Source organism: Camelus dromedarius, chromosome 3 (genome assembly GCF_036321535.1).
Source record: "Camelus dromedarius isolate mCamDro1 chromosome 3, mCamDro1.pat, whole genome shotgun sequence".
Lineage (NCBI taxonomy): Eukaryota > Metazoa > Chordata > Mammalia > Artiodactyla > Camelidae > Camelus > Camelus dromedarius.
In genome coordinates, this window is record NC_087438.1 from 27,158,007 (window position 1) to 27,170,215 (window position 12,209).

Consider the following 12,209-nt stretch of genomic DNA (forward strand, 5'->3'; position numbering starts at 1 on the left):
AAAAAAAAAGCTTGTGACTTGTGTGTCCCTGCAAAGTATATATGTTTATTTTCAGGGTCTAAAGGAGTTTCTTTTCCCCCCTCGCAGCTGCAAGAATCCATTTCAAATCATATCGGGTAAACTAGGAGCTTATAGCCTACCACAGTAAACAATTATAGTAAGTCAGTTCTCAGGCTTATGGAGATGTACAACCTGGCTAATGCTTTACATTTAAGTCTGCTAAAATGCAACCATTATTGTTCATTTTCAAATGTGTATTTGCTCACCTGCTTGGTGTTAACCTGGACTCAAAGCTGTTGGCCTTCATGGTGATGGTATCAGTAAACAGCACATCTTTTGCTGGAGACGCCAAAGCTTCAGAATGAGATAAGGATGGATGCATTCTTTGTTGCTGTAATCTTTTCAGTGTAGCATAGCCAAAGGCGTCTCTAGAACTTGTGTAACTGAAGTTACAGTCTGCTAGACTTTTAATTGTAGCAATAGAAGGTGCTTTAAGGGACTGTGCTCTTCTAGGAAGTGTATGAGAAGAACCTGGAGGCACCAGGGACACTGAGTTTGATTTAGAGAGAGACAGATGGTTAGACTGTGGTGTCAAATAGTGGCTTGTCTTAACAGTTTTAGTACTTACCACAGTACTCATACTTCCACAGTCTGTGTCCATAGTCGTAGCATCTACACCTACTGTCTCTCGGGAAGGACTTGAGCTCATTGAACTTATGCCACTTGTTGTAGTGTCTGTATTAAAACTTTGGCTACGTATCTTCATATGTGAGCTCGTTGAACTTTCTACAACTAATCTCTCTCGGCTTGTGTTTTCTCTGTGATTCTCTGTACCAAGGCTCTTGGTGAATTTTAAGTCATTCTCTCCAATGCTTGGAGTACTACCAGTGTCTTCAATATGCTTATTCCCAACAAATGAAGTTTCTAATTGTAATGTTTTCTGTACTGTGGATATGGGTGTGAAATCATCACTATGATTAAAGTCAACACTGGGCTCTGTAAGCGTTCTGATCCGCCTGTTGCTTGTCTTATTTTCAGACGACGGTTTCCCTCCTTTCGGATCACTGCTACTACGATGTTTTTTATTAGGCAAAGTAAGCGAATTTAAGATACGATTCTTCACAAGTTTACTAGAAGCAAAGAAAGGGAATGAATTTTTATCCTTTATAGGTCCAGGTCGATCATAAAATGCTGGCTCCGCATCTTCATTGATGTCAAGGAAAAATGTACTAGTAGAGCTGCTGCCAAACCGGTCATCCTCCATTATGAACATACCTATGATCAAAGGATTGATTAATAAAGGCACACTGAAAAAAGGATAAATAATCATAGTAACTACTAGTGATATATTTCAGGAAATGTCTGTTTAATAGTCACTTGGGGGAAAAGTTTTCAAAAATAAACTGAGCCAGATAAAAACAGCATCCTTGAGATCCAGAATTTATACTTGAATAAAACATAAAAATATGTCATTATGAGGATCTTCTGTTATTTCCAAAGAAAAACTATAGAATTCATTATGGCATGGTTTACATAAAGTTTCTTTTGATTACTCCAGTGAGTTTCCAAAACCTCCAAATATTCAAGATAAAATTAAAGGCAAAAAGGAGACTTGACCATGGATGTTCACTCGGTACAGATTCCTGGTGGTTTATTCTTCAAATCACAATAGGTAGGACAAATCAATCTTACAAGAAACAAGTGTCCAATCTTAAACAAAATATACTTACAGAGTCACATTTAAAATTCATGTTTAAACTAATTATATTTATTTCTCATTTTGTCTTAGGTACTACTAAACTTATCTAAATTCAGTGCCTAGTTCTAATAAAAGACAATCTAGGTACCTAACGACACCTCTGGGATTTTATTCTGTTTTTATTTTTAATTTTCTGTTGAATAATTATAAACTACTTTAAATACATTTTGAAAGGAGGCAAAATAAAATCTTGAACTTGCATACTACATTTATTTCCATATTTTGTCAATTCTAAGATGCACATTTTTTCACTGCAAATCTCTAAAATCAGGATGCATCCTGTAACAGGCAGCACTTTTCTTCTTAAATACTGGTATATATTATAATTTATGGCATCTTACATATGGTGAAATATGGTTTGATAAATGTTACGCTATCTTCTTAAACCCATGTCTTGAACTTTATTCACCTAGTAGTGTTTAGCACAGAGCTTAAATCACAAACCATTTTTCATTTAACTGATTTTTGATACTCCAACAGTTTCACTATTTAATTTTAAAATTTAACTCATTTCAAAAATGAGTGTGTGAATATCTTATCTCTTAAATATATTCTAGTTCAACAACCCTGTATCTGAAAAATGAAGTTAGAACCGTGTAAATGAAGAAAGTAGATGAATAAACATTTAGTTATTAGAAAATGCAAAAAAAGGGGAATGGCTCTTCTGGCACATGGCTTAATAACTCTGAAAGCAGGATTTTCCAAGAACTATTTAGAAGCAAAGGGAGAGTTGGTGGCTATACTCCCTGTTGTGAAAAGATATGCATTCTCCAAGAGGCTATTACTGCTAAATTATCTCAAAAAAAGTAAATTAAAATTGTAAAATTCATTTAAATTTTGATATTACAAATATAAATATTAGTTTTGGCTTATTTTATATGACCATGTCACAATACTCACTCGACGGCGCAGATTCACTTTCACTATTATGTCTAGAGCTGGTTGACTCTGAGTTCAAACTAAGGGTGCTTGGGATAGATGAGAGTTCATTACAGAGTTGCTCTATATCATCTGGAACCACTGGCCACAGATGTTTGCGACTGTGCCTCACAGCATCCCAGTTGTGACATTTTAGAATATCACAGCCTTGTTTGGTTTTGGCGATGAGCCCAAGCACATACACACAGGTCCTGTAAGTAAAAGATGTAGTAATGACAGCTTATAATTCAAAACTGAAATTTCCTAAAGCAACCACAAAATATTAGGTTACTATATATACATCTGTATTTTCTTTAAAAGCCATTAAAAATTGTTTAGCTTGTGGAGAAATGTATCAAAATGAGTCAGGAGTAAATTAGAAGCAATAAATAACATGAAAACTTCAATAAAAATACTAATTGCAAGGAAATTATTTAAAAGAACATAATGTAATCTTAGGGAAAAATATATATTAGCTTCTATGGGGTAAATTTGGAATGTGTGGGCAACTGGACTATTTGGATACACACTATACTTTCACTGTTTACTTGCAAGGTAAATGTCAACATTGTAATGACAAAAATAAAATAATATTAAACCAGGAGCTCCTCAAAATGTTTAATTTAATGCATTTAAAAATCTCACATAATTAGGACTTATAGTGAATATTCTAACAAACTATATGCAACCAATTAAACACTCCTTCACACAAATTTGTGAACAACAATGTATACATTAGTAAGATTTCTGAGTTAAATGACATACCCTCTGACGGAAAGAACTTCACACTGTTTCGCAAGTTTCAGTATATCTGGAATCACATTTTCTTCCTGTAGCAAATTGAGACCCCAATTTGATGAGCCAATATTCCCCTGAAAGAAATGAAATCACAAGTCAAATATATTTATGAGAGTAAATTTAAAGAGATTTGGAAAACTACCCAAAAAACAAAAAATTTAACCACACCTATAAAAGAGGAAAAAAACGTGTCTTAACAAGAAAATTAATAGTTTAATCATCTATTTTCCAACAGAAAATAATACTTAAATGGGTAGGAATAATCTTGGTCTTAGGATACTAAACTAAGAATAAGTTCCAAATAAAATAATTTTTATTTATTTAATATTAATAGGAAAATGAGAAAAATCTAAAACTTAAGATCTTATAGAACTGTTTATTACAAACCAAGGCCCAAAGAGACGCTTTCAGTTTTTTAATTTCTTCCCATTTATCCAAATCTGGTGTACGAACGTTTTGACAGAGTTCTGCAATAATATTCTGGAGAAGGAAAAAAATATCATGTGATTAACAACATGTTTTTAACATATTTTCTTACTATACCTTAATACCTATTTAAGGTTTGTATTTATTAATTTTGCATGTTTAAAATCCTAAAATAATTTCACGTAAAATTTCAGAAGAAGCAGTGTTAGTAAATAGGCTCTGAGTTCATTTACTAGAGTTCCCACTTAGTAGCTAAGTGGCCTTGAGCAAGTTACTTAATCTCTCCATGCCTTCATTTTCTAATCTTTAAGATAGGAATAATAATAGCCTCTGTCTCATAAAGTTTAATGATTTAATAAATTATTACATATAAAGTGCTTAACAAAGCACTTGAGACCTAGTATTCCATAAACTGTTAGCCATTGGCTATCATTTCTTCTAGATAGAAAATAATAAATTAACACCTAGATTTTATGCTATGTGGGTAATGGCATTAAGCAAATCATTTAAATATTCAATAAATTAAAAAAACTAATATAAAGATACATATCCCAATACTTCATACACAGTGTAAAAATACATGTATCTATGTTTATGCAAAACTTTTGCTTCTGAGATGGACACTGATATGAAAAAGAACTAAATTGCTAAATTACTATTATTCAGACACGCACATAAATACTTCTATTAACTATTCCTAAAATAAGAAAAGAACTTATGGAAAACACTTATGGAAAACACCTAGTAGCAAGACATATTCCCAGCCAAAACTTGGCGTGCATTTCCAGCCAAATACTTAAAGAATAACTGCTTGCCTAAGCCTCTTACATTCCATGAAGTATAAGAGAACAGTTGAAGCATTAACACATAGCAGCTGGTATTTTGTTGCTCGCCAAAGGTAACTGAATCTGTTTCAGGTTCAGCTTAACCTCCCAACAAGAGCAATAAACTCAGTTTTTCTTTATGTTTTTACTAAGGATATCAACTTCCTGAACAAACTACAAAGGGAAGCACTCAGACCTTCACTGGGTTACTTACTCTACATAACAAATCAGCTATGCAAATGGTTGGAACTTAGGGAAATGCATGAGAGCCAGAAATATGTCCAAGGACTGCAAACACAGAACACTTAAGTCAACTACGAGGTAGATGGCTTTAAAAGCAATTATGCCACTGACTTCAAGGCTTTTGAGAAGTTTTTGCAAAGATAATACTTAAGCAATATTAAGTTTTTTCTACTATTGTAGGCATTTAAAATAAGCAAATTATGGTTTTACCTGTACTTCCAACAAATGACAGCCTGTTTTGTGGTGTACCAGTTGTCCATAAAGGTGTACGGGTAGGTAGACATGAGGACGCTGTAATCTAGTATAATAAAAATGATTGGTATATCTATCTATAGGCTCATTTTAAATATGCTAATTAAGACAACGACTTATAATAAAGTACTAGATAAAAAGAATTAGACATAATCCCTCAGTATAAATAAAAATACAGAGGTGGAAAGGGGTGAAGATTTCTCTAGAAAACAGTTTAGCCGGTCTCAGAGTAATGGTAAGAGAACTAAAGACTAGAAAAATAGACTAAGGTAAGAGCATGAAGGGATCTGAATGCCCTATCAGTCAGGGTATTCAGCAAGCTATGAATGCCACTGGAATTTCTGAACATTCAATGTTATCCTTTAAAAAGATATTCTTAAGTCAGTGTAAGAAATAGAATACCCAAGTACTCAGAAAACTTAAAAATAATGATTTATAACACCCTGGTTTTAAATTTTATGTTGGAGGACCAGTAATAAATTATTCCATTAAATGGACCGTACCTTTGGTTACTCCGACGAACATAGTTATCACCATCAATTGGCTTTCGATAAGTAGTAAGTGCTTCATTAAGTTGTTCTTCAATCAAGTCAACATACTTTGAATTATATTCCTAGAAGACAATATTGTTTTAATTACACATAGTCATCATAACAACATTCACTAAATTTCTAATATATTAGGTACCTAGCAAATCTTGGAAGCATAAATATGAGAAAAATGAACATCTGTTCGAGAAATTGAAGTAATTTTTGAAAAGAGAACAATGTACTATGAATACAAATGTTCTATTATACCCATACCCATAAGCTTTCTGCTTATACTTCTTCCCCATTTTCAATTAATATTTTGGGGTCCATATAAGTAAGCTAATACTTTTGTTTTTCATCTTACTTGAATTCTTTTCTCCATTAAAAAACTAGCTTCTTAATATTAAATCCTGAAGACGTTAACTAGAAATTTTAAAAGGAAGCTGAATTCTATCATTTTAGAACCTTTTGGTAAGAAATATCTCTTTCTCCACTGATTTAAATCAAGTCAAATGTAAAAAAATATTTCCAACTGAAACTTGAAAAACTTCTAGTTACATTGTTTAAATCGAGAGTTAGTCATACTGCCATCTTTACTGCAAAAGATCTCCACTTGAAATCTTTTAGAAGAAACTGGTAGAACCTCTAAAAAGCAACTAAGCAGTATTTATTAAAACTTTAATTTCACATACTTTTTGACTCAACAATTAGACTTTAAGAAATTTATCCAACTGATATATGTGTACAAGTATGAAAAGATACACATGCAAGAATATCCAGCAAACACTGTTTACAACACTAAAAATTGGAAACACTCTAAATGCCCATCAACACAGCAGTGATTATAAAAATTAAGGTACATTCATATAATTTACTATGCAGCCATTCAACAGAAAGATCTATATCTAAATATATAGCTCTGAAAAGATCTCTTGGATATATTGCTAAATGAAAAAATTAAATACAGTTTTATTTACAGCTCTGAATGGATTCATTTGTATTTTTAAATGAAGAAGATATACTTATAGATGTACAGAACATCTCTGAACGCACATTTCCTTCAGAAAAGAGAATAAGGGGCAGGGAGATAATTTTCATTTTAAAGCATTTTAGACTACTGGGATTTGGTGGGTTACCTTAATACTCCCTACTTAGAGCCTCTAAAAACTTAAGTTTTTCTGCTTGTCCTTTAGGTTCCATATTTACTTTGCAATAGTAGTACGAGATTTTAATTATACTACCAGCACACAAGATTACTGCTACTGCTACTGCTACCACTACCAGTAAATTACTCTGTACACCATACTCCTCTATACATAAAAATCCCAGCACAAAATTCTAACTAAGGCCAGTATTCTGAGCTTTATGCAGGTGTAGTTACATTCATGTGCTATTGCCTAGTTAGTCGTTTTACCAGCGGCATCGAGTTACAAACACTAGCAAAGATCAGGGTATAGTTTATAGCTATAAAATGCACTGTGTTTCTGATGTGGATCATCTTGAGGATTCCCCTGAAAAGGAACTACTAGAGGAGCAAGAAGACCCCAAGTGAGGGCTGGACCTCTAGCTACTAGGAGATATTATAAGTAGGCAGTCAGAGGAGCCACATTGTTCTCATTAAGGGAACTGCAAATGAGAGCTCCCTAGAGTGAGACCTTTGAGGAATTCATGAAAATGACCCTTAAGTGAAAGAATCAGCATCTGAAATCTCCCCTGCTCAAAGCTAACAACCCCAGATAACAACTGTACAAACTGAGTAAGACTGTCCGCGACCCCTGACCCCTTCCTCCTCCTCCTCCTATTACAAATCCGGAGAGGCCCCAAATTTGCAGCTAAATGGAGAGGAGATAAACAAGAAAAAGTGACCAAATGAACCATATCCTCCCTCCACAGCAGGTTTCTAAGTCTATACCAGGCCTGGGCTAGGGGAGAAAGTTATAAATTGAGTAAGTGAATTTTTAATATTACTTTGGCCTGTACGTTTTATTACCTAAGAAAAAAGACAGTCTCACCTTCACCTTGGCATGCCGCAAGCTACTGGGAGAAAATAAAATACAGTGGAAAGAGCATGGGCTTTGGAATTAAAAAGTGCCCTTGCTGTGCTATTTTCAAGCTCTGTGACCTAGGATAAATTAGTTTACTCCTCTTAGCTTCCACATTTTCATTCACAAAATAGAAATAATAGAAAACATTTCAAAGAGTCGCTGTAAGGATTAAATGAGGTAATACTTGAAAAGCACTAAGTTCAATGGCAGGCAATGACTAAATTAGTTTCCGTCCCTTTCTCCCTTTCTCTAATTAATCTGGGAAAGTAGACTATATTGTTTTTATTTTTGCACATCTCATTTACTGCCTGACTGTAACTGCAATTCAGCAACTGTTTGTAACTTTCTACTGAAATTGCTCTAGCAAAATTCACCAATGACCTGTCAAATTCAACAGTCTTCTTTCCAGTGTTCACCTTATCTGACCACTGATATACCACTGGCCTCTCCTTCCTGAAGCATCCTTTAGTGCAACTGTTCTGATAATTTTACCCTCAGTGTCCTCGTCCTTTTAGTCCCTGCTTTAAACCAGTGTCCTCTAGGGAGCAATTTCCAGTTTCATTTTTTTTTTCCCATAACATCTTCCTTGGTGACCTCACTTAATTCAGGTTTCAACTACTACTATTCACTGACAACTCCCAAACTGCCATCTTCAACACATATCTGAGTTCCAGATCCACATTTCCACATATTTTCTGGATGCTATCACTTGCCATCCCACAGGCAATACCAACAAAATTGGTCACCTCATTATACAAATTATATTAGAAAATTGCTTAGCAAATTATTCAAAATTCATGATCCCCAATCCTACAGACCTCCTTTTGTAATCATAATCTCTTAATGGTGAGCCATTATATACTCAGTCATTCAAATTAGAAACCTTAAATGTCAAGTTGGACCCCTCATTCATTATATCTAATCAGTCCACAGACCCATCTTTTACCAAAAATGCCCAGAAAATGTGTCCCTGCCCATCCAAACTTACCACCAGGGAAGTTCATGTTTTTATCAATTCTTGCTTCTAAACTCGTCTCAGTATTCCTAGATTCCTTTACTTCTGATGATCAAACTGCTGCTACTACACTGCAACCTGTTTCTAAAGCACAATTCTGACTATGAATACTCTTTACAACTGTAACAATTCCCCAACTTCCTGTAAAATTGAAATCCCTTAGTATGACATAATGTGGCTTTAAAAAGCCTTCTACGATCTAGTTCTAATTCACCATTCCATCCTCATCTTGCCACACCTCACCTATCTAGCTCCAGCTACACTGGAATATGGCTTTCTTCATGTCTATGAAGTTTCAGTAATCTATACAGATTTATTATTCTGCCCTCTCATCCTTGAATACCCTTCTTCTAATTTACTTCAAGACCACTTCAAATATCATATCCTTTCCTGAGCCCAAAATTTCTTTTGCTAATTCCTAAGGCGGAATCATTAACCCTTCCTCTGTTTCCTTATATACTACGCATGACTCTGTCATAGCAGTTATATTTTGTACCTAATGTCTGAAAATACTGCACCAGATTTGTTAAGCAATTTCCTAACATAATTTGTATAAAAAGGTGACCAATTTTATTATGGTAACTAGTTTAAATATCTTCTGGGAAATAAAACTATTATATCTTACTTCAGTTTTTCAATTCACCAATTATTTAAAGACTTTATGCCTGAAGTTGTATGCTTTATAGTTAGTTTTCTTTCCCTTTTTACCCTCTTCTAGTTTTATTGAGATAACTGATATACAGCACTGTTTAAGGTATACAGCATAATGAATTGACTTACATGAGATGATTATCACAGTAAGTTTAGCAAATATTCTTCATCTCATATATATACAAAATTAAATAAACAAAAAAAAAATTCCTCATGAGAACTCTTAGGATCCACTTTAAGTTTCATATATAACACATGGCAGTGTTAATTTTATCATATTGTTCATTAAATCCCCAGTATTTACTTATCTTATAACTAGAAGTCTGTACTTTCTGACTGCTTTCATCTAGTATCTCTGTCCCCTACCCCCCACCTCTGATAACTATAATTATATAGTATTTTTCATAAATGAGAGTATCCTATGAAATAAGATTCAACATAGACAATATAAACAATGATCTGAAATAATGGAAAATCTGAAAATCATTTACATTAGGATTGATTATCCCATGGGTTTCTAAGATGCTTTGACAATTTATGACACTTTCAACAAAGTGAAGCCACAGTGATGCCAGCTTAAAAAAAGCTGGGAAGTTCACCAATATCTTCAAACTACTCCTTCTTCCTGGGTTCCCCATTATATACAATAGCAAATAGTTTGCTCTCAGATTTATAAAAAGTACACCCTTAATTAGATTATTATATCTGCCTGGTAGTACCATTTTATAATCTTTCCACATTTAGGAAAATTGTTTTAGTTTCAGCCTAAAAGGGCTGTGGAAGCAACACAAGAATAAAAGAAATGATGGTAAGTAGGGTTGTTGACAAGTTATAACAGTAGATTATATCAATTAACTCGAAAGCAAAATTTCAACAAAATGTACACAAAAATTTGCTATAAAATAATTTTATCTTAAAATAGTTTAAAAATAAATATGAATACAAATAATTATATACAATTTAAGACTTGACTTCATATGAATGTTGAAATATTTCATTTCTTTAGCTTTAAAATACTGATGATATAAAAAAAAATCCTCTAAATTTACAAATCTTTTCCCCAAGATAAAAACATTTAAATTGAAACTTATTTAATAGGAAGTTACCTTGTGCCACTTTTCCAATTGTTTGGCTACATAACCCCTTTCATTCAAATAGGAAAACCCTTTTGGAATGGAGAGAAATCTGTAAATTAAAACAAGCAACAGCTTAACATTGAGTCTCACAAAAAAATGTTTAAGGAGCTAAAATATTTCAAACATAATGTTTAAGAAGCTAAAAGACTTTAAGAATAGCTCCTTCCTAAAACTAAAAGCTCAATTATTATTTACAGTAATTTCAAATATAAATTTTCATAACCTTTACAAAAACCCATGAATCCAACCACAGTAAAGAAAATGTATGAAAAGAATGAGGAGACATAGAAATGTAAAATAAACATTAAGGAGAACAATGAAAAGACAGAGTTTTAGTATGAAAGGATGTCCAAGATTCTAAAATAGGCCTCTTTCAAAAGTTAACAGCTAAACTCTTTAAAGTGCTTCCTTTACAGATCTGAATCCAGCTTTAATATACACTGCCAAAGAGAACACAACAGAAAACAACTACAAGAAAAATCTTAAAATTTACCTTAAGAGGAGAAGCAAGCCCTTGTCCCCAAGGTGAGATAAAGCTGGCTTCATCTGAATAAGAGCATGAAGATTGGCCTAAAAGAAATAATGATTAGGCAAATTAACAACTGTACTAAGATAGCAAATTCTCTTTCCAAAACGCTTATATTATATACATTGTAATTTCACATAATTTTTTATCAAAATTAAATATTTTAATAAAAATTCAGGTCTAAATATTTTATTAGAAAATAATGAACCTTCACCTTGTCTTCACACGCTTCATCAAGGATATCAAGAGCTTCAGAAGAAATCGTTTTGTTTTTATCATGCAGCTGGGTCACCAGTAATTCAATTCCCCAGTTATTAAAGAATTCAACATTAGCTCTCAACAATACTCTTAAATGTTTTGTTGCATACAGCCTGCAGGCCTATAAAGACAAATGAGAATATTAAAAACAAACAACCCAAACTTCACTATAGATAGCCTATTTGACTTTATTTTGGGACACTTCTGCTACATGAAAAGGGCAGAAAGATTGGAACTGATGATCCAGCCCTTGAAATAAGTATTTTTTTTTAGTGCTAGTAAAATAAAATACTTCCGTTTCTGTCTAACTGCTTCTTTTCCTTTATATAAAAATATAGATTGTATATAGAGTTCTTTGGAAGAACTAAAATTTTAAAGTAAACTCAAATTCTATCTCATAATCTTAGAATTTATAATTAATTTTACTAGGCTAAAATTTATAAAGTATTGAATTAACTGGTTATTAAAAAGTATAGTTTTATTGTCTATGTTATACTCACATCAGTGGCTGCAGTTAAGATTTTGGAAAGGATGACTCGAGCCAATCCATCTCTGCTATAGTCCAAACTAGAAACAGTCAGTTTCAGCAAGTGATCTTGGTTTTTCAAAGAGCAAAGGTTAAGTAGACTAAAAAAAGGATGAAAATAATGTTTACTAGAGACTACTATACTGAATAATTCAACAAATATTTTAAAATCCCTAATAAACAAGCATTTCTAGAAGAAAGCAATTAACAAGTATCACATTAAAAAAAAGTATCAGAGCACCACGACAACTCTAATTAATTTTTTTTTGATATTTTAACAAAACTTAACAAACACAGGTGTG

The 12,209-nt window shown here is 32.9% G+C and overlaps 1 protein-coding gene across 6 annotated transcripts in view; it reads right to left on the bottom strand.

Moving 5' to 3' along the window:
* The window catches only part of RICTOR (RPTOR independent companion of MTOR complex 2), a 102,775-nt gene that overhangs the window by 17,938 nt on the left and 72,628 nt on the right, over positions 1-12,209 (bottom strand). For all 6 annotated transcript variants that reach the window (XR_010378144.1, XM_031444295.2, XM_031444291.2 and 3 more), the window contains 10 exons: positions 11,882-12,008; positions 11,338-11,502; positions 11,091-11,167; positions 10,568-10,646; positions 5,724-5,833; positions 5,179-5,266; positions 3,863-3,955; positions 3,443-3,549; positions 2,660-2,889; positions 267-1,275 (listed from right to left, as the gene is read on the bottom strand). Coding sequence is in view for 5 of the 6 variants with exons in the window: in XM_031444295.2 (XP_031300155.1) it covers positions 267-1,275; positions 2,660-2,889; positions 3,443-3,549; positions 3,863-3,955; positions 5,179-5,266; positions 5,724-5,833; positions 10,568-10,646; positions 11,091-11,167; positions 11,338-11,502; positions 11,882-12,008 (2,085 nt within the window). In the remaining variant the exon portion in view is untranslated. The remainder of the gene's footprint in view (positions 1-266; positions 1,276-2,659; positions 2,890-3,442; positions 3,550-3,862; positions 3,956-5,178; positions 5,267-5,723; positions 5,834-10,567; positions 10,647-11,090; positions 11,168-11,337; positions 11,503-11,881; positions 12,009-12,209) is intronic.